The 25,443-nt window shown below is 36.7% G+C and overlaps 1 protein-coding gene across 1 annotated transcript in view; it reads left to right on the top strand.

Annotated features, from left to right (window-relative positions):
* sppl3 (signal peptide peptidase 3) overlaps positions 1-25,171 on the top strand; it is a 37,629-nt gene extending 12,458 nt beyond the window's left edge. The window contains exons 2-11 of the mRNA XM_038267678.1: positions 11,929-12,006; positions 13,590-13,681; positions 13,774-13,893; positions 14,106-14,184; positions 15,786-15,898; positions 16,673-16,779; positions 18,769-18,932; positions 20,472-20,662; positions 23,097-23,206; positions 23,754-25,171. Of these exons, the coding sequence (XP_038123606.1) occupies positions 11,929-12,006; positions 13,590-13,681; positions 13,774-13,893; positions 14,106-14,184; positions 15,786-15,898; positions 16,673-16,779; positions 18,769-18,932; positions 20,472-20,662; positions 23,097-23,206; positions 23,754-23,825 (1,126 nt within the window). The 3' untranslated portion in view covers positions 23,826-25,171. The remainder of the gene's footprint in view (positions 1-11,928; positions 12,007-13,589; positions 13,682-13,773; positions 13,894-14,105; positions 14,185-15,785; positions 15,899-16,672; positions 16,780-18,768; positions 18,933-20,471; positions 20,663-23,096; positions 23,207-23,753) is intronic.
* Positions 25,172-25,443: the final 272 nt, after the last annotated feature.

The following is a 25,443-nucleotide window of genomic DNA, read 5'->3' as shown; positions in this document are numbered from 1 at the left end:
TATTTAATTGTCCTCAAACAAAAGGAGGGAAATGGTAGGTTGGGGGCGATTTAGGTTCAGAGATGGAGACAGGGTAATTCTGAAGTTCAACACAGATCAGGGTCACCACGATTCTGGATGTCAACGCTGCTTGATGTCACTTATTTTTTTAATCTGTCAGTTTCAGCCCTAAATAAAATTCTGCCCTCATTTGGTAAAACAGTAGACCAATTTGCACTTCTAACAAAGGGGTTTATCAGTCATATTAGCCTCAAATAGCTTTATAACTAAACAGAGGAGTGTGTGGGGGGTGCAGTGGTTTGTATCTTTACTTCTCTGTGTATTATCTACTGTCTAGCCATCAGCAAATTAACATGCTCCTGCACTGATTCTTATCACTGTACTTAAAATGTAACATTTAGGCACAAAGTTGTTAGTCAAACATGACTATGCTTTTCATTTCATGTTCTTAACCAAACCTGTCATGGAAGAAATAAGAAACTTCCAGATGATTAAAAGTCTATTTCTGCCATTGTGCTTTTATTTGGCAACTGTCATTATGCGAAAGCTTCTGTCATATGTGAGCAACCCCTCAACTATGAAAATACATGCTCAGAATTAATTTTACTGGAGATAAACAAACCAGCAGATGATCCTAATAAGCAAAAGCAAATATTCTAATCTTACTCAAATATTTGACAGTGTTTTTTTTCCAGAGTATTGCTTGAAGTCTTCATTTTTGCTGTTAGGCTTAATTAACATAGTAAGATAAGGTTCAAAGTCCTACTGAAATCCACTGCAAGTGTAGTTGATCTTCACTGCGATGCTTTCTACATGCATCTATTCCTCATTCGGCTTATGGCTCTATTCTGAAAATCAAGAAAGGGTCGTTTTATTGTGATTATAGGTCAGGATTTTGTGCCTTTAACACAGCTTAATGTAATAGTTTTTTTAAAGAAATTCCAATAGCCACCAACTGAGTTAGGAATATAGTTAGGCTCCAAACTTGGCCTTTATTATACTTTTGATTCTAGTTTCAGCATGACCTGAAAATATCCTTACAATTTCGTCATCTATTTCTCAGTATTCCTGGTCTTTTATCTTACATTTTTAATGAAGATTCTTTATTGTGCAGTTGTTTATATTCTGGCCAAAAAAAATATTGAAATAAATTTTAAGCTAAAATTTGATGTTAGTGGAATTTATGGCCTGACATTTATTTACTTTTATTGCAGTGGAGCCACAATGGTGAATGAAGGTGTCAAACATTAGTTGCTAGGTTTTTAGATTACTTAAAAGAAATTGCCATTTCACTCATTAATTTCCAGGATGGGGCGGCGCAGTGGGTAGCGCCACACTCACAGGCGCAGTGGGTAGCGCCACTGATATTTTCCTGATATTTTCAGGTCATAGCACTGCTGCCTTGTAGCAAGAAGTTTTTTGGTTTGATTCCCGGCCCGGGGTCTTTCTGCATGGAGTTTGCATGTTCTCCCTGAGCTTGCGTGGGTTCTCTCTGGGTCCTCCGGCTTCCTCCCACAGTCCAAAAACATGGCTGTTAGGTTAATTGGCTTCTCTGAATTCTCCTTAGGTGTGAGTGTGTGCGTGAATGGTTGTTTGTCCTGTTTGTATCTGTGTTGCCTTGTGATGGACTGGCGAACTGTCCAGTGTGTACCTGCCTCGCGCCCATTGACAGCTGGAGATAGGCACCAGCACCCCTTGCGACTCCACTTAGGAGTAAGTGTGTTAAAAAATGGATGGATGGATTTCCAGGATATGACTGCAAAGCATTTATTGATTTACTTCTTTCAACATCATTTACTTTTAAAGCCACATGAAACATTACTACTGTAATGTTTCATACTGGCAATTGAATACAAGAATTCTTATCCCAAGCTCATATTCATGAAAAATTGCTTGAAAATGTTAATTTTAGAAATGCAAATGAATCCTAAATTCTATAAATTAAGCACACTGATGTGATACCATTACAAGTTTATATGAAGAGAAACCAAAGAACTGATAATTCAAAAATGCCTTCATTTAAACGAATTGTAAGTACGCTAGGCTCCATGGGAATATGTGATCAAGAGACAATTTTATTCTCATACTGAAGAGCTGCCTGTGTCAACAATTAAAGAGGTTTAATTTGAAACAAGGTCAATCTAAGTTTCAAAGACTTTTCGTAGCAACAAGTATATGACTACAAGCTATTAGCATAAGGCTCTTTGCAGCAGATCTTGACTAGTTTCTCTTCCTTTCTTGTGTCTCTAGAGCTGAGTTTAAACTCCTTAACAGTCACATTTTAGGTGAACTTCAATGGGTGGTGCTTCCTGAAGTTGACACATCAATAGCCAGTAGAGTATGTAAAGTAAAAGGAGATCAGCACAGATGTTTTATTTTCGGTTGTATTTTACATTTGTACTTGGAAGTTTTCTCCAAACTGTTGCTTGTTGTTTTTACATTTTAAAACAACCCCTGAGCAAGAATATGTGGCACTGGTGTGCAAAGAGCACTTTTAATGTTAAAGATTACTTTTTAGTTTATCATAATAAAAGAGCAGAGCAACTATTCAGTATGCAGAGCAAAGTTATTAGATGACCTTTGTCACTTACTCTGCTGCGCATAGCTGGTCAATCAACACAAAGAAATGGGGTGCGTGACACTTTATTTTTGCCAGCTGTTGTCTGCTGTAAAATGTATTTTGATCTGATTAGAACAGATTCTTCAGCGCTTTATATGCGTTAATATATTTTATGTTCTTAAGTTACTGGGTAAAACACTCAACAGTCATCTGTTACTATCTGTTAAGGTCATTCAAACCGCAGAACAAAAAAAATGACATGTCATCACATTGAAATCTTTATAACAATAAGTCTACCATATTAAGCTACCATATTAAAGGGGGGAAAAATGTCTACATGTCTTCTGTCTTTTATGATAACAGTTACAGTGTTAATCAAATTATTAAACCTATCTTTTAGTGAATATGTCAGAACTTGAAGAAAAATGTCTACTGTTTAAACATTTATTTTTTAGTTAAATCTGTCTAGTAATGCAGACCATAAAAACTTAAAAGTAAATTTTGTTACTTGTAAGTTGGGTGATCTCTTTTTAAATGATCAACAACAACACCCTCTCAGTTGACTCTAGTCTGTCGTGCGGTTCCCCTGGGTGCGCCTTGGTGCGTTTCGAAGTGTTTGGCTCTCACCACTGCTCCAAAATATGCATCCTTTTTATTTTTTCCGCACCAACTCCACATCTATCTTGAACAAAGCAGTTCTTTTAGGCAGGAAGTTGGTTTATGAAGACCAAAATTGATTAAATATGCAAACTGTAGATCAAATTTTCTAGACTTTAATTACAAACTGTTCATACAGTTGATCAACAGACATAGTTGATTTGAGCAATGAATTAAAAATGTGATTGCAAGACTGGTAGTAATGGCCAAATAACCACTTCACAGCTTTATTGTTCTATCTAACACCTCTAAGTGCACTACTACAGCCCAATCATGCAATCCTGGCATGACGGAGTCCAAATGCCCCTCTGAAGTTGCTTGCAGTGGTAAAGTATGCCTAGGATAAAGCCGGGGGCAGCTGCACCACGGTTCTTACGCACCACTTCCACATCCACTGGAACCCCAGCATTACAAAATCCTGTATGTATGAAGTGTTGTTACAACAGAGAAACAGAAACTCATTGATTCCTGCTAAATTTTCTCTTTGATCGGTTGCTGCTAAAATAAAAGCTTTAAATTAATAAAAAGACAATTTTAGTTTGATATTTAACTTTAAAGCTATTGTTTAGTCATTCTTGCCGGTTTATAAAGAAGTGACACCAAATATTTGCACTTTATTTATAGTGAATCTATGCAAAACAGCTGGTTTTAGGGATACCGGTAGTCTTAACACTCCTTCTACTTGTATATTTTTTTCAGGGAAAATTGGTCAGTTTAGAGGTTTACAATAAAGTTAAACACTAAGTGTAATGTAGAGGAAATGTTTTTCAAAGATTCTTAAGCTGCTTAATAGTGTTGGTCAAAAAGGTTCCAAAACCTTACTTTTATTTAATGTAAATAATAAAATAAATATAGCCCCTATAAAGCCGATAACAGGTGCTGTCTTGTTGGAAATGTTCCTTTAAAACGTCTTAAGATTTTGATGCTGGATTCTTTTATATTTTAATCGTGTTATTATTTATTTATGTTTATAAATGTGTTGCATATTTTTCCAAGTTTTGCAAGTTAGATCCAGCCTTATTTTGCAGCTATGTAACTATGCACAGCAGATCATAAATTATATTTTGGAACAGCTTTCATTGCTAAGAAGATTTCTGCCCTTCTACAATAGAGAACACATTGTTTTAGCACAAGTGATCTGTATAAATATGCTGTAATAAAACGTACGTTAAGAGTAAGCCAGGGGAACCGTGATTTTCAAAAGTCATAGGTGGTAACTTTTTAAAACATCTAAGCTATCAAAATATAAAGGTGGATCGGAAAGATCGAGCCGATACATTTTGGTCTCTGAAGGTGTGTTTCCACAGCAGAAGCCTTTTTCATGAAGTCAGGTAGTCTTTAGGGGATTATTTTCTGCCCATATCATTTCGAATAGGGCTGAAAGATTTTGCCAAAAGTCTAAATTGTGATTATTTTTAACAAAATTGCATTCGCGATTCTCCGTTGATCTCACTGGTTTTTAAAGCTTGCCTGCCCAGAGTCCATTGTTACAGGACTTTGGTGTAACCATTGTGTGGAAAAACTAATTTTATTTCTACTTGCACACTAGTTGTTACTCTCTCTACCTTTCTGTAAGGAAACTAACCCACTTCAATTGTTTAACTACTACTTAAAGGGCTGGAGAGAGAAAATTAGTGTCCTTCTCTTTTTAAATACAGTCTGATTAAAAAATCAGTGCCTCTACGATTTGAAAATTGCACTTTGTTAAATTGCGATTATATTACAAATGCAATTAATTGCCCAGCCCTAATTTTGACTGCAGGAAACACGGCCAAATCATTTTACACAGTTTGAAATCTACTATGAGGTCATTCTTTTTTGTAACTAATCCAAAAATGTAATTTTTTTAATTATTTTTTAAGATTATAAAGGCAAAGATAAATCTCTATTGTCATCAGTCTTCAGATAATGAGTATCTAAACACATTCAAACAATGTTTCAAGGCACAAAAAGAAACCGTCATTGTCCCCTGGGATTGTGATCATTTCCTTTTTTTAAATTTGAATGCTGCAGCTGCAGCTTTTGGGTGGACGATTACCTGTGAAGGGCCCAGTCACATATCAGTAACAAGCCAGAGTTGAATGCTTAAAAGAAGTTTGTTAAATTATTAGTCAGCTTTTGCCAACATCAGCAACTGACCTGTAAACACCCTGACTGTCTAAAACCCATCTGCTATTCTGCATCTTACACTTCAGTGTGGTTTATGAGATAAAGGGCAACAACTGACCACACTCTGCCCTAAGTTAAGACAAACAAGTTACATCTGCTATTCATTTGAGAACAAAGTATGCTCAAAGAGCCCATACACAAACGAATCGGTAGTAGAAACAGTTGTCAGGCGTAATTAGCAAGGTCTTTATGAGTGGGAAGCCACAAGCTATATTTTTGTCATTAACTGTGTACTCTGCTATTCATTTTTATCTTATTTATCCAAGATTGAGGTCTATTAACCCAAAAGATTTAATTAGTGAATAAATGCATGCTTCTGCTTTAGAGTTCATGGGATTTTAAACCTAAAGATCTGTTAAATCCCATTTAACTTTCTGTCTGGGGCTGATCATTTTTCCTCCAGAATTATCTTGCTGAATCCGAACAGACCCGAGAACGCCGCTTAATCTGCTTTGTGGCATGTTGATCTGCCCCTTAGTGTGCAAATAATTCATGCAACTGGTTTAATGGGGGACGGTATTGGAATTGTTATTGAAAACCTAGTCTGTCAGCAAACAAGGCTTTCTTATGGCAATGTGGGCTGCCCGCCAGCTCTCAACAGTCCGGGATTGTATTTTGTTTTTAAATGTTCCATTCATCTATCTCACTCATGTTCTCCAGGCTTCTGTGCACAGAATTCAGACAAACCAGTTCGATCCCAGAATTTGAATGAGGTCTGTGGTGGATTAGACTAGCTGCATGTTGTGTTGATAATTAATGTGTGCATGCAGGGGAGCAAGGTCACTTTCTTGATCACAATTTTAATGCTTGTAAGACACTAACTACTTTTAGTAAAGAACCTTAAACACGGTTATAAAGGCTTTTACAAGGTGACATAAAAGGGCTTGATATACTGACAGACATTTACTTTGACCTAAATCTTGAATGCGGTATCGAAGCAGTATTGTAATTTCCATGTAAAGAGCTGTGTTTGAACAAACGCCTTTGTGATTCATATTGGGAACAGGTTTATTTTCATGTAATTCATTTTTCAAGCAAGAACTGGTCTTTTAAGGATATCTTGTGACAACTATAGCTTAAGAAAAATGCTGCATATAATGAATAAAGCTGCCATAACACTCAAACTTTATTAGGGCTGCAACTAACGATTATTTTAAAAATCGATGAATCGGACGATTATTTTTTCGATTAATCGATAAATCGGACAAAAAATATTTTTTATATTAACCTCTTTATTCCAAAATAAACATAGACAGAACAAACAAGCACACAAGTACAGGTTGCTCATTAACTGTACTGGTGCAATATGAAAAATAAATGTTTGTGTTAAAACTACGCAAACTTACATGAGAAATGTAGCTGTACATCTACAAAATATAGGGTACTTTGTTTCATAAAACGCAAAAAAAGACATTTTTGTTTTTAAAAGCCCCTAAGGGGTTCAAACAATAGGCCCCCCCATTTCAACAAATGAGTTTTTTTTAGACTAGAAGAGTTCTGCCTTTTAAGACAGGAAAGTATAGCAGTTAAAGTTGCTACTTGAGAAAATACTGAACCATAGAGATAAAAATAGCCCTGTGATTCAAATTATAAATTGTATTTGGAATAAAAATGAGAGAACTAGGGGTGCTAAAAGACACATCCTCCAAAGACAGATATTTACATGGGAATGTGGCATATAATTAATTGACATATTACTGATCTTGCTGGATTTTATTCTGCTTTACTTCCATAAATTGCAGGATCTTCTTTACTTTATCTTTGCCAGAAGATTTAAACTTTAAAAGCCTTGCCCTCATAATTTGCAAGTTAATTTATTTATAAAGTAAATATAAACGCTGCTTAAGCTAATTCAAATTAAATTAAAAGTAAAATAAGTAGCCAACCTTATCACTGTCTGTAACCTACTAACAAGGTAAGGAAAGCATCAGATGAGCTACCTGAGAAACTAACGTTACGTTTCCCCACTTTAAAACCAAACAAACATGGTGGTTCCGTGCCATGTTAATTTCTTTTGAAAAAGGTTGCATGTTATCACTTTTTTCGCTTTACAAAGCGCAGGCTATTTTAATTATTGTGATCAATTTGCGCCGTCAATCCCGGTGCATGCGCGCTTCATTTGCAGTCTGGACGCTGAGGCTCTGACTGAGAAGGACTCCTGCAGGAAAACGCGGTTGGGGTGGGGGAGGCGCCCCACGGCAGAGTAGGAACGATGCATGCTTTCACGTAAGAGTCTCCAAAAGCCGCCAGTGACACCGAAAAAAGTCGCCAGATTTGTCGCTAGTCGCTTTTTTGAAAAATAGTCGCTGGAGGGGTCTGAAAAGTCGCTGAGTTGGTAACACTGCACCTGCGGCGCTGACTCACTCTGCCGTATTTTTTTTTCTTCCTCTTTCAGTCAAGAGGCAGTGATGACGGCGCGGCCGATGACGCAATAATCGCGCGACACAACTAATCGATGATGAAATTCGTTGCCAACGCTTTTAAAAGTCGATTTTTATCGATTTTATCGATTCGTTGTTGCAGCCCTAAACTTTATTGAAATCTGTTCATCTCTTCTTTGTTTTGAATATTAACCCCTTGAACCCTACGGACCCACCGGCGGGTCCAGCTGCTACATGACCTCGTAGTTTTACCAAACCCCCAGTATTGATGTAAAAAACATATTTGGCACAGTTTGGTGACATTTATGGATAAATGCGCCAAAATGGCCTCTCAGCCTAAGAAATTTCTCACTAATACCATTGTAAAATAAATATGATTTATCTGATTGAGTCCAAATTTGGTATATTTTTACACCACATTTAGATTTGAAAGTCTGTACTACTTTTTTGTGCTATAAATAATATATTGGTAGTGTTTTGCAATGTTTATTTCAAAGAAAATTTTGGCGAGGTTCAAAAAATGCAAAATATTTTGTATTTTGTCCCTAATATTTCAGGCAGGGTCAAAGCTACAATGGTGCTGACACCAGAAAACCATTCTATGTCATCTTACCTTTACAGACGTACCAAAAGTTTCTTCTTAAATCTAATAGCTTTGAGGCTATAAGTTATTTACTTTTGTGTGTTTTTGTCAGGCAGAAATTTATTTATACCCCCTTAGGGTGTAAGAGGTTAAAGGTGACTTTCAGATAATAGATGCTAATGTCTTGTGTCTTGCTAATGTTTATTTATTTTAGCAGGAAATTTAATTCAATTAATAAATTTAATTGATCCTGAAGAAAAATTTAATAAACTTGCTCATTTCAAGTGTGCTCCTCTGGGCTGTGTACAGATCTGTCAAAAATCTAAAGTTCTTTGTTTTATTTTAGCTCAGATGCTGCAACAAATAACAGCTGTGATATGCAAATGTTCACCAAAGGTTTCTATTCCCTCTTACGTTATCGCCATTGTAAAGCAATTGGCTTGTGTGTTTTTTTTTTTTCATCAGAGCTGTATATTTTCAAAATTTACCTGTTTCTGGATAATTTTTGTAAATAATTTCTTTTTCATTATTTACTCAGAGAAGTCAGACTTCTTTGATATTTAGAGGCTGACATGTTTGCCCATTTGTTTGTTGAGCTCAAGCTCAGTCATACTGGATAGAGAGCATCTGTGAACATCAGTTTTCAACTCCTGATACAGATTGTCTATTGGATTAAGGACTTAACTGTTACTGGGCCATTCGAATACATGACTGCTTTGATCTGATTTATTCATTGTGGCTCTGGCTCTATACTTGGGGTTGTTTTCCTGCTGCAAAATATACTTCCTCCTCAGTCAAAGTTTTTGCAGCCTCCTTTAGGATCTGATGACAGGAAATTTCTGTGTTTTACTTCATCGAGCTTGTTATTAATGTTGATTAGGCCTCCTGTTCATGTGGTACAAAAAACGTCCCCACAATATCTTGCTGCCCCACCATGCTTTGCCACAGCTGTTGTCTTAAGAGCAATTTGCAGTGATGCATATCTGCTATGCATACCTTGCAAGCTGGTCTCGAATGCATACAACTGCCTTCTGCATGCTGTGCACCTAACATGTTTTTTTTTTAAAGAAAATCACAAAGAAGACTTCTGTTTTTTGCCACCCTTCCATATGGTCAACTTTTGGGTTTGTTGTATATATAAATTCTTCAACAGGATCTTCGGATTTCTGCAACTCAGTACCTTGGGCCTCTCTGTTGCTTTTATAAATGATGCTCCTCGTTAGTTTTGCGGGGGACACCTGTCTCCTGGTAGTTTTGTAGTTGTCCCATACTCACCCCCAATTTTAGAATGCTTTAAACAAACGTCTGTGAGATGCTGAAAGTTTTAGGTTTTATAGGAGTTTATAATCCGAGCCCAAACATATTCACAACCGTATCCCTGACCTTTTGGGCGTGTTTTTTTTGTACTCCATGATTAGATAAAAGGCATTAAATGACGCACACGGCTTTTGTTTTTGCAGTACTGCGCCACCTAAAACAAATGGATTATTCTGGATCTTTTCTTAAGGGTGCCAAAACAAAGGGAAACTACATACTAAGGCACACCACACTTTGTATTGCAAATGAATATTATTAAAACTGCTTCCCTCCTCTTTCTACTTATGCATTTGTTCTAGTCTATCATATAAAATCTTGTTTTATGGCGGTAATGTGACAAAATGAGGTATTGTTGTAGGGGTATAAATGCTTTACAAGGCAGCATCTTTCTAACAAACGGGTAACAAACAGGTGTGGCTGTAAATGTTGATTAATAAAAGTATAAACACATTGAGATAAAGCTAAATGTTTAAGTTGGGTTGTGTAAAAAACTATATTTCTATTTGGCTTAGAAATATGCTGCATAATATGAACATAGCTCAGATAAAGCTACTTTCCAAAGCCTCTGTGGAGATGCAGCAAAAAATACCAACTCTGGATAATAAGCTTCCACCACTAAACCATTATTTCAACTTTTAGTGTTCATCTCTTTTATTTTTTAATCAGATCCTTTTCAAGAAAATATAATCAAGTTCGGGCTTCTAATTTTTTTTGTGGTGTCTTTTCTCACTTGTTTCTTTCTGCTTGTTGTCAGCTGCTTTGGTTACAGAAAACCAGAAAGTGTTCATCTCAATTACAGTTTGAAATAATTTGCATTTAAAGGATTTCAAAATATTGTTTTAGCATATATATGAGACTGATAAAGGTTTCAGAAGGCCAATGTCAGTACCAATTATTTTGACACCGGACTAGATAATGATAATCAATATTAATATATGTAATGAAAGACATGATCAGTACTGATATGAAATGTCAAATGAAATTTTAATAGTATAAGGATTTAGCCTCTGACAGTCTAAGCATGGATGGTATTAGGGATGACCTTTTGTTTAAAAATTATGTTTAATTATTCAATTTCTTTTTTTTTTTTGTAATACTTTGATTTCCATAGGATAAAAAAAAAGACAAAAATGTATTAATATTTATCGATACAGTAATGAATCTAAAAATGCATGTATGTAGCCGAAGATGTATAAATACAAACTAAATTTCTTTTTCAAAAACGGCTCAGCCTATTGTACTAATAGGGCTGGTGTTGTGACCCAGTTTCATTCAAGTACATAACGTAATAGGATGGCATACTTTTGTGTAAAGTCACTCTGATGCTGGGTTAGTTTTCACATGCTGAACAATCTGCTGCTAATTCCTGGAATGGAATTAACACCTCTTCCAAGTTTTCCAAGAATTTGTTGTTGGTGATGCAGAATTGCTAAATTTATGTAGATGCAAAATCAGATTAAAGGAAAACAAAACAAAACAAAACTGATAAAGAAGGGAGATAACTTTGTAAAACACCTAATCCAAGGAAATGATTCACCAGCTGATTCAAAAGTTAAGTTTTAAAACCATAACACGGAGGGTTTATTGTTTGGACATGCTGGTTAAATTTCAACCACAAGGACATTTATTGATGAATTATAGAGCAGCTGGAATGACCCACAGATGAAGTTCGACCAATGCAGAAGTTCAACATTTTGGATTAATCATAGGCCAAAGTTTAGGAAATACCCCAAACTAAAAATAGAAATGCAATGATTAGACATTTCCTTCTTTATGACCATTTTAAGTTGTTTTTCTAAGGACTCTAGCATATAAATAAATAAATAGGTGAATTTGGTTTTAATCCAATCATTAGATGCAGACCATAAATTAAACTTTTAACAACATGCTCTTTGTTAATCCATTTATAAACTGTTTTTATGTATTTATTGAATAGGCTAAGGGGGTAAAAAGTCACATAGTTTATTATTTTACTTTTCTTTCACTTATAAATGGATCATTTTGTTGGAAGAATCTTAATGTCTTAAGAAAGTTTTTCTTAAAGGTTTAGTCTATCTTCTTATACTAAGAATGACGATTGATTTCACCCTGTTTGGTAATTAAGTTGAATATTTAATGCCAACATTGATTAAAAAATATTTTTAAAATGCCTTATTCATGTTTTTATACTTAAAGCTGATTGCTTAAGTTTTTATACGTACATGTTTTTGTTTAGAAATAAAGTAACCCTAATCTTCTCTCCTTTTGTCTCATGTTTTTAGGGCATACTCCCTAGTTGACTCCAGTCAGGTGTCCACCTTCCTGATCTCCATCCTTCTTATCGTCTATGGCAGCTTCAGGTGAGTCATTTAAATAATTAATTTAAGCACTTCTACCATTAGTTGACATCTTTGTTTTTGTTATTTTTTTCTTTTTCTCTCTTAAATAATGGCAATAATCTAATTATTGTTTAACTTATCCAAGTCCTCTGTAATCTTCTTAAGCAGACAGCTTTATATCAGCCTGAACTACAGCTGAATTAGATAAAGTTTTTCCTAGATTACTTTAAAAAAAACTGTCCTTGGGAGGAAGCATTCCTACCTTCAACCAAACACTTAACTAGTCATAGCAAGATAACCAAGTGATACTGCCAAGCATCTGCTTTTTGAATTTGCAGCAAAATACAACGATAAGAAAGGTGAAAGCTCTGTTTAAAATAAAAAATATATATTAATAATAACAGAAATATTAAAGGGGGTGATTGCAAAATTACTGGTATTTTTCCCACTTTAATTATGTGTATCAATAATGAATCCATTAAGAAGTAACCAACATTTTCCTCTGTCGTCTCTTTCATTTTCGGTCATCAAAATGTGATCATGGTCATCTACATTATTTGCACGGCTAACAGAAAGTTGAAGACCATTTCAGTGGCCGATTTTTTTTAATTGAAAAGATGAGTTCCATTGCAAAATGCTTGAAATTCTATAACCTTCCAAATATTGTGTCTAAGCAGCCTTTGCAATTGTGATATAGCACATGTTTGTTCCTCCAGTGACGGGAACATCTATTTTCTGCAGCTCTAATACATAATAGAATCAGGCTTACATCTTTTTGAATTTGCAGCATGTCTTATTGCTAATTTGCAGACATTATCTGGCCACCTTTGTCAGTTTCTCTTTGGTTCTGTTGAGCACATTTAATTATATTGGTAATATTATAATTTCAGTATATACAATATATAAGCTTGTAAACAGAATTTGATCTCATTAAATGTATGTTATAAAAGTGATAGTTCAGGAGAAATTGATTCCTTTCCTGTTAAATCTCCTATTGTCTCTGAAATTAGCCTGTCCGGTTTCTTTTTCAGTTTGGTCAATTTATTTAACATCCTATATTAACTTTATATTCAGGCTTTTTAATTTCAATTAGCAGAACATGTAAGAGTGGAGCTTTGTCTTTATCATTCTTGAATGTCTTCTTTAATATGTTTTTGCTTGGTGCAAAATATTGCAAACTTTACCATTGAATAGATTAGACTATCTACATAATATGATTATTGTTTTCATGAAAATTAGTTGTTAATAGTGATCAGTTTAATGGTGGTGCAAAGCAGCCGTCCTAAAGATTAGCTGAAGTAATAAAACTTTTGTAATGATAATCTATAAGTCCACCTTTCTTGTAAAATCTGTTTCTGGGTACTATATATTATAATAAATGTGAGTTTCATTAGGATTTTAAGTTCAACCATTGAACATTAATTTATTTGACATCTTTTCGCTGTAAATTTTAGATTTTTTTCTATATTACTTACTACTTCTTTTTGGCAGCCTAAATGAATTCAACTCTGCGGGCACGTCTTCAGAGGAAGTTAGACTTTTCGTTTTTAGGAGAAATGAAGTGTGATATTTCTACATGACTCTGTTTTCTGCTGCTTTTGCAGGTCATTAAACATGGATTGTGAGAACCAGGAGAAGGATAAAGACGGCAACCCCACAGCAACGGGGTCTTTTAATAACAGCAACACAAACAACAGTAAGTGTTACAAATCAAACTCCATCAGTTGCTTGATGTGGCTGCTTTGATGTTATGAAGTTTGTGTTTTTATGACATGATTTGTTTTCCAGGCATTCAAACTATAGACTCCACACAGGCCCTGTTTCTGCCAATAGGAGCTTCTGTGTCCCTACTAGTCATGTTCTTCTTTTTCGACTCGGTTCAGGTGGTCTTCACTATCTGCACTGCAGGTAACTATGCGGCTCCGGAGTGCAACAAAAGCACCACACATGTAGAGTCATTATAAGGTTTTCCCGCCGCTGTTCGGTGGTTACACCCAGGAGAATGTCTTGAAACCGAATACCATTAGTTGCCCCATTTAACTCTCAGAAATGACTCCTACAAGCTGTCAAGGTGTATTAGACTGAAGCTCTCACTGCTGTGCTTTTCTTCCTTTCCTCAGTTCTTGCTACAATTGCATTTGCATTCCTGTTGTTACCTATGTGCCAGTATCTGACCAGACCCTGCTCCCCGCAGAACAAGTAAGGAAGTTCTGGCATTTTGCCTTTTCATATCTCTTCCTTTCTGTTTTTTACATCTTCCAAACATTCAGAACGCTCAATGAATCGGCCTATTACCGTACCCTTAACAAGTCAGCTTTACAATATAAACATTGGAATCTTTGGTTCTTTATGTCTCTAAATATTAAAGGACAGCCTAAATATCATTGTTGATTAAAAAAAATTGTAATCAACCAGATTTTTTTTTTTTGCCCCACCAAAATGCTTCACTAAAAATAATTCCCATGTCTGTAAAAAAAAAAAAAAAGAAAAAAAAAAAAAAGAAATACAAAATGATGCTTTGACATGATTAGCTAAACTACATTGAATATATGTGATGTTTAGTCGTCCTTGTAACCAAAGTGAAACGCCTTTAATCAAGATTTTTCTGATTTGGCTTTACATGTCACACCTGGGCGATGTTGCTGCTCAAACTGCGACATCAAAAAAATATTTGATTTGAACCTGCTTGACAAAAAGGGATTTATGCTAAAAAAAAAAAAAAAGAAGTTTAAAAAAACACATTATGCCCTGATTTAAAAAATGTAATCAAGAGCAAATAAAACATAGTCTTTGGCCTCTCATTGTGGAAAAGTTTTTTAAAAAAATTCTATGGTTCCGGGTCTCCAATAAACCTTTTATGGAGCTGTTGTCTACGATTCCTCTAAGAGTTCAGAAAAGAACTCAGAACAACATAATGAGTACTGGAGGCCTCACTTACATAAAATAAGATGAAAATCAATCATTTAATATTCTGAAAGACAGAGGAAATTTGTATTTATAGATACATTTTAAGCTAAACACCACTACTGACAAAGTACCTCACAAAAGCATATAACACAACATTTAAAAAAAATCACCTATATAATCCCAAAATAACCCCAAAAATAAATGTATTAAAGAGATGAAAAAGAAAGTACATGTTGCAACTAACAGTTATTAATACTTCAGCTGTTGATTGGACAACGAAGGCTGCTCTGTCACTATGTGTAAGTCATATATCAAAGTGACATAAACAACAAATAATTTGACTGAACTTGAAACAAGGTAACCTGTTGTGACTGTATGTATTCAAACCATTCTGCAAAGAGGGGACAAAAAAAGCTCCTCCACGCCGATGCAAAACATGCTTAAGCAAACACTGGATGTTGGCTGTTATTGTCCCAAGAGACACAATCGCTGATTAGGTTTATAATAAGTTTGAATAGGTCCTCCTAATGCTTAAGGTCACCATTAAAAACTGCTTATTAACTAATGTTATCATTGTTTGTTTGATGATACTAAACATTTAAGTTTGGCAGAAAACAAAAAGTTGTAAAGTGACGGATCCTTTCTAGAGCATTGGTTTTTTTCTGTTTTAATTTCTTTCACTATAAAAGCTATTCTTTTTGTTTTACTTCTTGTTTTTTATGCTAAAAATATTCAAATTAGGAATTGAATCTTCTTAAGCATGCCACATGTTTTTCTCTCCTTTCCACGAGCCATTGTTTCTCTTCATAAAATGTAAAATGCTTGTTCTTGTGCATTTTCTCTGATTGAGATTTTTCTTTTGCTTTTTTTTTTTTACTTTCTTTGCTTTGCAGGATTTCATTTGGTTGCTGTGGACGCTTCACCTTGGCCGAGCTGTTGTCGTTCTCTCTTTCCGTCATGTTGGTCCTCATCTGGGTGCTGACTGGACACTGGCTCCTCATGGACGGTGCGTCACTCTGTGGCAGCTCACGTGACAAAGTGTTCCCTTTCATGGGAACGTCGACAGATGTCACACACATTTCAAGATTTCATTTAGCAGCTTTAACATCTGAACCAACGCATTAGACTCATTCCTCAGTTTTTATACAAATTAATCACATTCCTTCTCATATTTTATCCCTCAGTCTTAGCACAGACTTGTCTTTTAATATCAAAAATATATATATTTTTTAGGAATTTCATAGCTGTTAGTTGTGACTTCATGCTTAATACATTGCATGACAAATCTAGTTTTCATCATCTGCTGAAGGAACTTGACCCAACTCACACTAAGAAGGTTTTACATTGTTATTTTCCAAGCCTTTACCGCAGTGCACTCAATTCTTAAAGGGGCTTTGATAGTCAGCTAAATTGCAACTCCTTCCATCATGCAGTGGATAAAAAAAAACGACATGTACCTCTGTATTCACATAGTTGCTCAGTCAATTTTGGTGGCAGTTTTAAGTGATAATGCAGGTCTAGAAAACTCAAAGGCTCTACTTTATCAAGCCTCCAGAATATGCATCATATCCATTTCATGTTCAAGTATTAAGTTCAATTTTAAAAGTATATATGAATATCTGTTCTTTAGTGTAACCTCATAGATTATGTTTTTGTTTTTTTGTTTTTTCTTGGATAAATGAAATATATGGAATCTGTTCTAATCCCGATATGTGTGCTGGTTGTTACCAAAATGTGGAAATAAGTTTTTAAATGTCCAATTTTCTCTGCCTTGTTGCAGCTTTAGCCATGGGCTTGTGCGTCGCCATGATCGCCTTTGTTCGACTTCCCAGTCTGAAGGTGTCTTGCCTGCTGCTGTCAGGACTGCTCATTTATGATGTTTTCTGGGTAAGAAGTGATCTCCATCAACTTAACCTGCATCACTAAAAAGATGCACAGCTACTAGGGATGTCAATTCCAGCGGTGTTTTCAAAAAACGAAAGCATCAATAGGCTGTCTATTCTGAGGTACTTGCTGCTATTCTGTTAATGCAATCATCCTCAGTAAGTTTAAAGATCAGTTAGTCAGTCCTCTAAGGAGGAATTGCAGACAATTTTTATATTATATGGAGGTTAACCTAAACTTTTCTACCCGGCTAAGAAGATAAAGTAATATGGCTGATATTACAGTCTAGCTATTAAAGGGGTCATAGAATGATTCTATAGGGTATTTGGTGCTGAATAGGGTGGGTAACATTGATTTGGCTGAAAATGGCATATTTGCTGTTCTATGAGCCCTAATGCAAGTCTGGCTAAGAGCCCCAAAATGAAACGACAAGTTTTCTTTCTTTTATGATATGCTCATGAATATTTAGATGAGCTGTGTGCTGATTGGTTGGTTAACAACAAGCAAAACTGCTGAGCAAAGATTCATCATAGCAACAAGCACTAACTCACTCTGGAAAATGTAATAGTTGATATTGTAGGGTGACCAGACGTCCTCTTTTTTCCCGTACATGTCCTACTTGTCATACCTAAAAAAAAAATGCGATGGGGAATTTCAAAAATCCTCCTGGATTTTTGTCGATTACAGTGCAACAGAATCGAGACATTAGCTCCGGGGCTGTCCGGGAACTCCGGCGGATGGAGGGCTGGAGCCAGCAGGGGACCGGGCGACCGAATCCGACCCGGTGATTGTAGCCGCAACCCTGTGCTTCCCCCCGCCTGTGTTACCGCGCAGGCAGGACCGTCACTGGGTCGGGTTCGATCGCTGGCTTCGGACACGGACCAGTCAGCCCCGCCCGCACACACACCCCAAAAAAAAAAGTCTCCTCCTTTTCAGAAACCCTAATCTGGTCACCCTAGATATGATAGCATTATCATATCTATTCATATTCTTGTGCCAGTGAACCAGTGGGCTGGTCTGTATATCAATTTCGGGGCGTGACAAAAGTACAGGCCAGAACTGAATTAGGAAACATCGCCGAATTGACATCAATTCGGTGCTTCGTCCGAATTTGCCCGTTTTATGGTGGAAGTCGTTTGTGAGACTTGCAGAGAAAGGAGGTGTGGATGGGGTTTGAACTTCTCTGTACGTCCATTTCACCCACTGAACTATCGTTATTCATCTATGACAATGTAAACTCTGTTTTGCCTTCTATGACCCCTTTAAGTAAAAATGTTAACTAGTTTTACATAAAATAATTTCTGATATTTTTATTGTTTGAGGTAATATAAGCTTAAAAAAAATAATTATTTATGTTTAATTAGCATTTCTTAATGTCTATACAGAGAACAAAATGTTACACAGAGGATCATACATTGATTTTTTTATTACCATTGATTTGAAAATTTAATTTAAGAAAGTCTGGTTGCATGATAACTAAAATAAACTTTTATGTTTTAAATGAAGCAATCCTCTTTTTGAGTGACATGTTTTGGTTCGTCGAACAGAACAATATATTCTAGAATAGTTGGTATAATTATACATCAGTGTAATGCTCTAAAAAGAAACCAAACATAACTTTTTATTTTGTCATTTTATGTGTTGAATTAGTTTTTAAAGCAGCAGAGATCATCTGGGTCTCATTCATAAGAGCCCATTTTCCCTCACAGGGGATTAAAACATCAACTCAGTCATTAGCAGTGAATAGCTGGGATTATTACTCCTTTGTGGGTTATAATTTATCTTAAAAAGTAATCGTAGCATCCTTTAATATGGCTTCTGCCCAACTAAAACTGTTGATCCTTCATCACTGATGGTGGAAAACATTTATTTTTTTCATACCCAATGCAGTTAAAGGGATAAATGGAAAATAATTTTTGATTCTTGGAAATGCGATGGATAGAATTTCAGCACAACTAATGGCTGTTTTTCTCTTGTTTTTTTCCCCTGAAGGTGTTCTTCTCAGCTTACATCTTTAACAGTAATGTGATGGTTAAGGTTGCCACTCAGCCTGCTGAAAATCCCATAGATGTTCTCTCCAGGAAGCTCCACCTGGGGCCAGGAATGGGCCGCGATGTTCCCCGACTCTCCTTACCTGGCAAACTGGTCTTCCCAAGGTAACACTCACATTACAGTGGTGCCGGAAAGTTTGGTAATGTTTATCAGAACCTGATATATTTAAGAACAAACGCATCATCAGATTTTCACAGAAATCTTAAAAGCAGATGGAGACTAACCACAACAACAAGTGAAACAAAAGATGTAGTTTTATTGTTATTGTTAAAATAATTTGGATGTTTTAAGGGTAAATTGTGGTTTAATCGCCATCTATGAATTAGGATTTCGTGTAACTCTGCTGATGCTTGATATTTAAAGAAATATCAATGATTCTGAAGGGTTAACAAACTTTCCAGCACCACTGTAATCAAGGGATTTGGTAAGATTTATAGAATTGTTTCTGTTTTTCACAAAATTGACCTTTGCTGGTCTTTGTGAGATTTGTAGCTTTGTTAAATACTCTGAAAATGGGTGTGTTCATGCAATTCTTCTAAGTTCTCTTTTAAAAGGATCTAAACATTTGATAGAAATATTACTTACTTTACAGAGTAGCCCTCTGAAGCTATTCAGAGAATGTGGGGGGGGGGGGGGGGGAAAGCTTTTAGGATAATCCTTCCACAGTATTATTTGGAACTGATCGCTTTGCATTCATGTCCGTAACATCAACACATTGTCTAGGTGTGAGTACTGATGGAGATACTATCATGACAAGACTTTCCGGTGCTCAAGCTTCACTTGCAACAAAGCCTTTCCACTCGCAGTGTACTGCTTCCTTCCCTGATCCTATTTGTTACTTAGCAGGGCAGCGAGATGCCTATTAGATGTGACAGTGGTCAACAGTGGTATTAGCCTCTGAACACAGCCCCTTCAGCCACCTCATACTACTTTAGATTTTGCTGTACTCGATATTAAGCTTCCCAGAGCATGTTTGGCTTTTAATCTATGTAAAAACCTGAATTTGAAGGTTATCAGTTGGCCCTTAGATTTTTAGCAATTACAAAGCAACTATCTGTTCCTCCTTTTTAGCTTTTTTTTTTTTTTTTAGTAATGATGATGGATGCAGAACATATTTTAAACCACTTCACAGGAAAAACAGGTTTGATAAACTAAAAAAAGAAAACAAGCTAAACCAGAAGCTGAGAGATGTATCATCTTTCACCTGGTCTTGCCATGTTTTCTTGATTCCTAAATAGTTTTGGAAATTGTAAAGTTTTTTTTAGGTTTTTTTACATTTCCAATGTTAAAAAAGTTAGACAACTTTAAAGTCTTACCTGAAATTTTTGCACAGAAAAAAAAGACAACTCTCCGCTTCCAAATGGTGTTTTCTGGAACCATATTATACGTTTGTTTATGCAGAGGATGCAAACATTTGACCTTTTTAAATCCCAGGATATTTGTAAAGCAAATAGTTAGCTGAGAACACTTCTCCTTGGGGCTAAGACCTTTAAGTTAAGTCAGTATTGAAATGTAATACATTCATTTTAGTTGGAGAGCACTGATGTGTACATTAGCATTAACTGCACTGCTGAGCCACACTGATTCTCTAGTCTGTCTGCTCTAGTGTTTCATCCTCATTTCCGCTCTTTTCCTCCATGCAGCTCCACAGGAAGCCATTTCTCAATGTTGGGAATAGGAGACATCGTGATGCCAGGGCTTCTGTTGTGCTTTGTCCTGCGTTATGATAACTACAAGAAGCAAGCAACAGGGGAGGTCCCGGGGCCTGGCAACATGTCCGGACGCATGCAGCGCGTCTCATATTTCCACTGTACTCTCATCGGATACTTTGTGGGTAAGAAGCCAATCAATGGGCTGTTGGATGTAGAAGGTCAAGGTTTTTAAAGGTCTTCTTAGATTTGTCTTGCAGAATTAGGTTAAACAATAAGGATTATTATGTCTTATTTGCCACAGTCAAACAAAGCATCGTGTGACTGTAGCATCTGAACTCCACTCAACCAAGGCCTGCAACGGTTCTGCCTTTTTCCAATCAAACCATAAAAAACTTCAAAGCAATCTTAAACAAACTAAGCTCTAGCTCCATTCGTCAAAGTTTTACCCACAACCTTCCTTAAGAAAGCTCTGCCTGTCATAAAGCCTGATTTTAATTCAAATAATTCATATATCCCTTTTGTCAGGTGTTTTTTTATTTTTATTTTTTTTTCAGCTCCTAAAAATAGCAATTTTCAAACCGTTGTTGAAAAAGGGTAAATTGGACAAGCTGCTACTGCAGAACTACAAGCCCATCACAAACCTCTCATTAATCAGTAAGATTATTTTAAAAAGTTGTGTTTTAGGCGTTAAACACCTAACGATGACCAGCCATTTCCCTGCCTTCCAGAGAGGCGCCTGGAACACTGGGCCAGCCTTTCTGATACAGCCCTTAACCGGTTTATATATTACTTAAGGACAGTGACTGTTTTATGTCAGTTGGTAAATTTTACATCAAAGACCATGAAAAACACCCCTTTTCAGTACCTACAATCTCCCCCCAACTAAGACTATAATAAATATAAAAATTTGGACCAAATTTTGAAGTCGTGAGTCAAGTGACTGCACTGGGTAAATGCATAGAATAAAGCAATGGGTTGATGTGGCAACATTTTCTTTAGCTGAATAAAAAAAAAAAAAGCTGACGTAATATTTTTCACACCAAGAAAGATCATTTAAAAGTTAGCATTCAGCTGCAGTTTATACCGCTAAAAAACACCTGTCAGGTTAGAAATCTGGGTGTAATTAAGGACTTGGACCTGAACCTTCAAAGGCTCATAAAGACAGAAACAAAGTTGGCCTTCTATCACCTAAAGAGCATCTCAAGGATTAAAGGACCAATTATCCCATTTACACTACCCTTAAAAAACCGTGCCCAGACCGGTCCGAGCTCAGTAACTGAGATAACTTATCGTGTGTAAATGGAAAGCAAACTGAACTGAACTGAGCTAGACACAACTGCAGACCAGTTCCAGAGGTGGGCTCGGCTCGGTTTGTCCCTGGCTCGGTTCTCTGATAACAAGAGCGCATGAGCAGAATGCGTCATCTCCATCTGGCTGCACGTTCTGATTGACACTCCATTCTAGTAGTTGGCGGTAATGCCCCTCCGGAAGTTGCTTGCCAACCAACACAAAACAGAAGAACAACAACAACTATAAACAACAATCAAAATCTTCTCCACGCAACATTTTAAATAATGGCTTCAAAAGAGCGTGGTGCGACCTGGGATGATAATAATAATCAAGCATAACTTTCTGAATGTGACGGGCACCGCCATTTTGATTTGCTTGATTCCCTCCTTCTTCGTCTTCTTCTTGTGCTTTATGGTGTTTGGCAAACAACTTTTGGTGCATTACCGCCTTCAATACTGGCAGTAATACCGCAAATCGTCACTGGGAGGGGAGGAGTCGAGGAACCGAGATAGCGTGATGTGTAAACGGTCGTCAGAACAGAGCTCGGCCTGGTTAACTGATCGGCGCTCGGACCGGTCTCAGCATGGATCGGTTTTTCAAGGGTAGTGTAAATGGGGTAAATGTCTCAGCAGTACCTATAAAAATTAATTAAAGTGCTAATTAGTGGAATTGATTATTGCAACAATGTCAGTTATGCTACTGACAGAGTCCTCACTAAAACAGAAAGTGGAACACATCATCTCTATTCTTAAGTCCTTCCACTGGCTCCCCATATCAGAGAATAGACTTACTTCTTAGTTAGTCTGTAAATTACTGAATGGCTTTGCTCCAAAATATATTAGACTTGCTGTTAGTATCTAAACAAATTAGACCTCTCAGGTGTTCTATCCTCTATTCTACTCGGGACTAGAAACAAACATGGAGAAGAAGCTTTTTGTTGTAATACTCCACTAATCTAGAATTAACTCCCGGAAAACTGTAAAAGAAATAAAACCCTCAGTTGCTTTAAACTGAGATAAAAAAAAATTTATTTGTTTAGAGTGGACTTTGACCGAGTTATCTAATCATTAGTTAAGTTTCCAATCAAGATTTTGTTCCAGTTTCCTAATAGTCTTCACTTTGATTTATCTCTTTTTTTTATTTATTTATTAATCATTTTATCTTTTTTATGAAATCGTCTTATTTTAGTCTAACAATTTTATTCTCATGAACCTTGTGCTGCCTCTGTGCCACTGCAATGTGCTTTGTTTTTATAAACTTTCTGTGTATTGCTATGTTTATTCTTGGTATTCTTTATTTATTTGAGAACATTTTGTCTCTCCTCAGGTCTGCTGACTGCCACTGTGGCCTCGAGGATCCATCGTGCCGCTCAGCCCGCTCTGCTCTACTTGGTTCCCTTCACCCTGCTGCCTCTGCTCACTATGGCTTACCTAAAGGTACATTAACAGGTTTATGTTTTATCCATAGAGGAAAAGTTAGAAGATCTAGAAGAGAAACATTTCCTTCTTGATTTTGCTTAAAAGGAAATGAACATATTTTGTTATCACTATTGTTATTTTTCACCACAACACAACTAACCCCCCCACCCCCGGTTAAACATGGTGTTGGCAGTATTATGCTATGGGGAGGCTTTTCTTCAGAGGCTGTATTTAAGTTGGTCATGAAGCAGATAAATGGAGAGAAAAACAGAAAAGGACTTGAGGCTTGGGGCTCACCTAACCACCAGAGCTCCAGTGGGATGTTTAGATCAGTAAATATTTATTTTACCATGACCAACAAACCAATTTCACATTTCTCAGACTTGAGAATTGTTTTTAAGTCTTTAAACTGAAGTTTGTGGAACTGAAATGAAAAAAGTGAACAGGTTCAAATACTTCTTCAGGGACGAGTATCAAATAAATGAGGATAAGACAGGTACAGTAGCAGATTGTGACTCCCGATCTTGATGTGTCTATTTTTTGGGGGGGTGATAATCTCTTGCAGGGGGATTTGCGGCGAATGTGGTCCGAGCCTTTCCATGCCAAGGCCAGCAGCTCTCGCTTCCTGGAGGTATGATGCAACCTGGGGACGAGCAACCAGCGCGGGGACGACTGCTGATCTTTTCCTCTTTATTAGAGGAAAGGAGAGAGGGCACACTGACCATGAGGCCATGTTGTCATCACTTCATGCTTTCCACCAATCAGTGAAGAAAAAAAAAATCCCTAAGAAAGGACACCAGAGTGTGGATCACAACACCCAGACACGAATCATCTTTGCCCCCCTACGTTCTTTTCCCGTTTTATCTCCGGTTCCTCTTTGCCGTTTCTTTCCTGTCCCTTACAGGACATCCTGCCTGTTCTGTTTTTGTGCTTCCCTCCTCTTTGTCTCCTTTTTTTTTCCTCTCTCCCACTGCCCCTCCTTCTGCACGGCCCATCTCATATTTTCCACCTCCCCTCTCTTCTGTCTTTTTGTTATTCTTTCTGGATTCCTTTCTCTCTGATGAACTAAATGGACCACCCCTCACCCCACCTCAGTTTTTTGTGGACTTACAGTTGTGAGACATGGCTGGGATTTATATGTATTTTTTTAGCATTGTCGTGGTCATTATAATTAATGTTAATATAATCAAAGAACTTTAACAAGCAAAGAAGAGTTGGAGTGTTGCAGTGGCACAAGAACAGCAACACAGTTCCGAGTTCTCCCTCTTCTTCAGGCTGCCTGTTTCATCTTCTCCTCCCTGATGACTCCCCCTGGTGCTCCTGCCCTCTTACTACACCCCCTGTGCGTCCCCATCCCACCCCTCCCGCTCCATCTTCTGTTCATCTGCTGTCCTTACCCCAACAGATAACTATGTATTTTATTTAGAAAAGTTTTATTCTTTGCATATACAGAAAGGATGCATTAAAATTGTTAAGCCACCTCCCCGCCACCAGCATTGGGAGTCGAAGGGGGTTGCTTTTATTTGTATATATGTGTACACATGTATTTGCAGTATCATGAGTTTCTATTTGTGTTTGAGAGCATGTTGAAAAAGAGCGGTAAACTGTTGTCCCGTAGCAGCCTGATTTATACTCTGATGAATTGTGGATCCAGCTTTGTGCAATAGAAACATCATGGGAAAAAAATGTAAATTTAGACGACAGTTTCCCGCTCTTATCTTAAAATGTGAGTGCGTGCGTGAGTGAGTGCTGAACAGATGAGCAAGCGGTTATTTTACTCGGTTTTAATTTGAAATCATGTTTAAAATGATGACAGTAGTCAGGTTTGCATTGAGCTGTGTGTTGGATCAAAGGGTTTCAAGCACATGTAACACATGTAAATGGTTTATCTTGTAAAAACAGGAAAAAAAAAATATGTAAGAAAAAAATGTAGAAACTCCACAGAGGTCATTTTTCTTTTCAGTTTTCTGCAGACAGGCAGAATTGTAAACAGTGTTTTTGTTTTGTTTTTTTTCTTCCAAATAAATGAATGTTAAGTAAGTTTCCCAGTCTATTTTACTCTGACTCATACATCACTCTGCAATGCTGACAGTTTTTACGCATCTCTCACCACCTCACCTCAGTTTCATCCCCGGTCGATGAAGATCTCACTCTTAAATTTAAAACTCTTAAGTTTTTAATGTGAAGATGGATGGATTTAGAAGATGGGCAGTGGATGGATGGACGCTGGAATCCAGATAGTTATTTTAGTAATA

This window comes from Cyprinodon tularosa, unplaced genomic scaffold (assembly GCF_016077235.1).
Source record: "Cyprinodon tularosa strain WSP-4 unplaced genomic scaffold, ASM1607723v1 ctg680, whole genome shotgun sequence".
Classification (NCBI taxonomy): Eukaryota; Metazoa; Chordata; class Actinopteri; order Cyprinodontiformes; family Cyprinodontidae; genus Cyprinodon; species Cyprinodon tularosa.
This window is presented reverse-complemented; position numbering and strand designations above follow the sequence as displayed.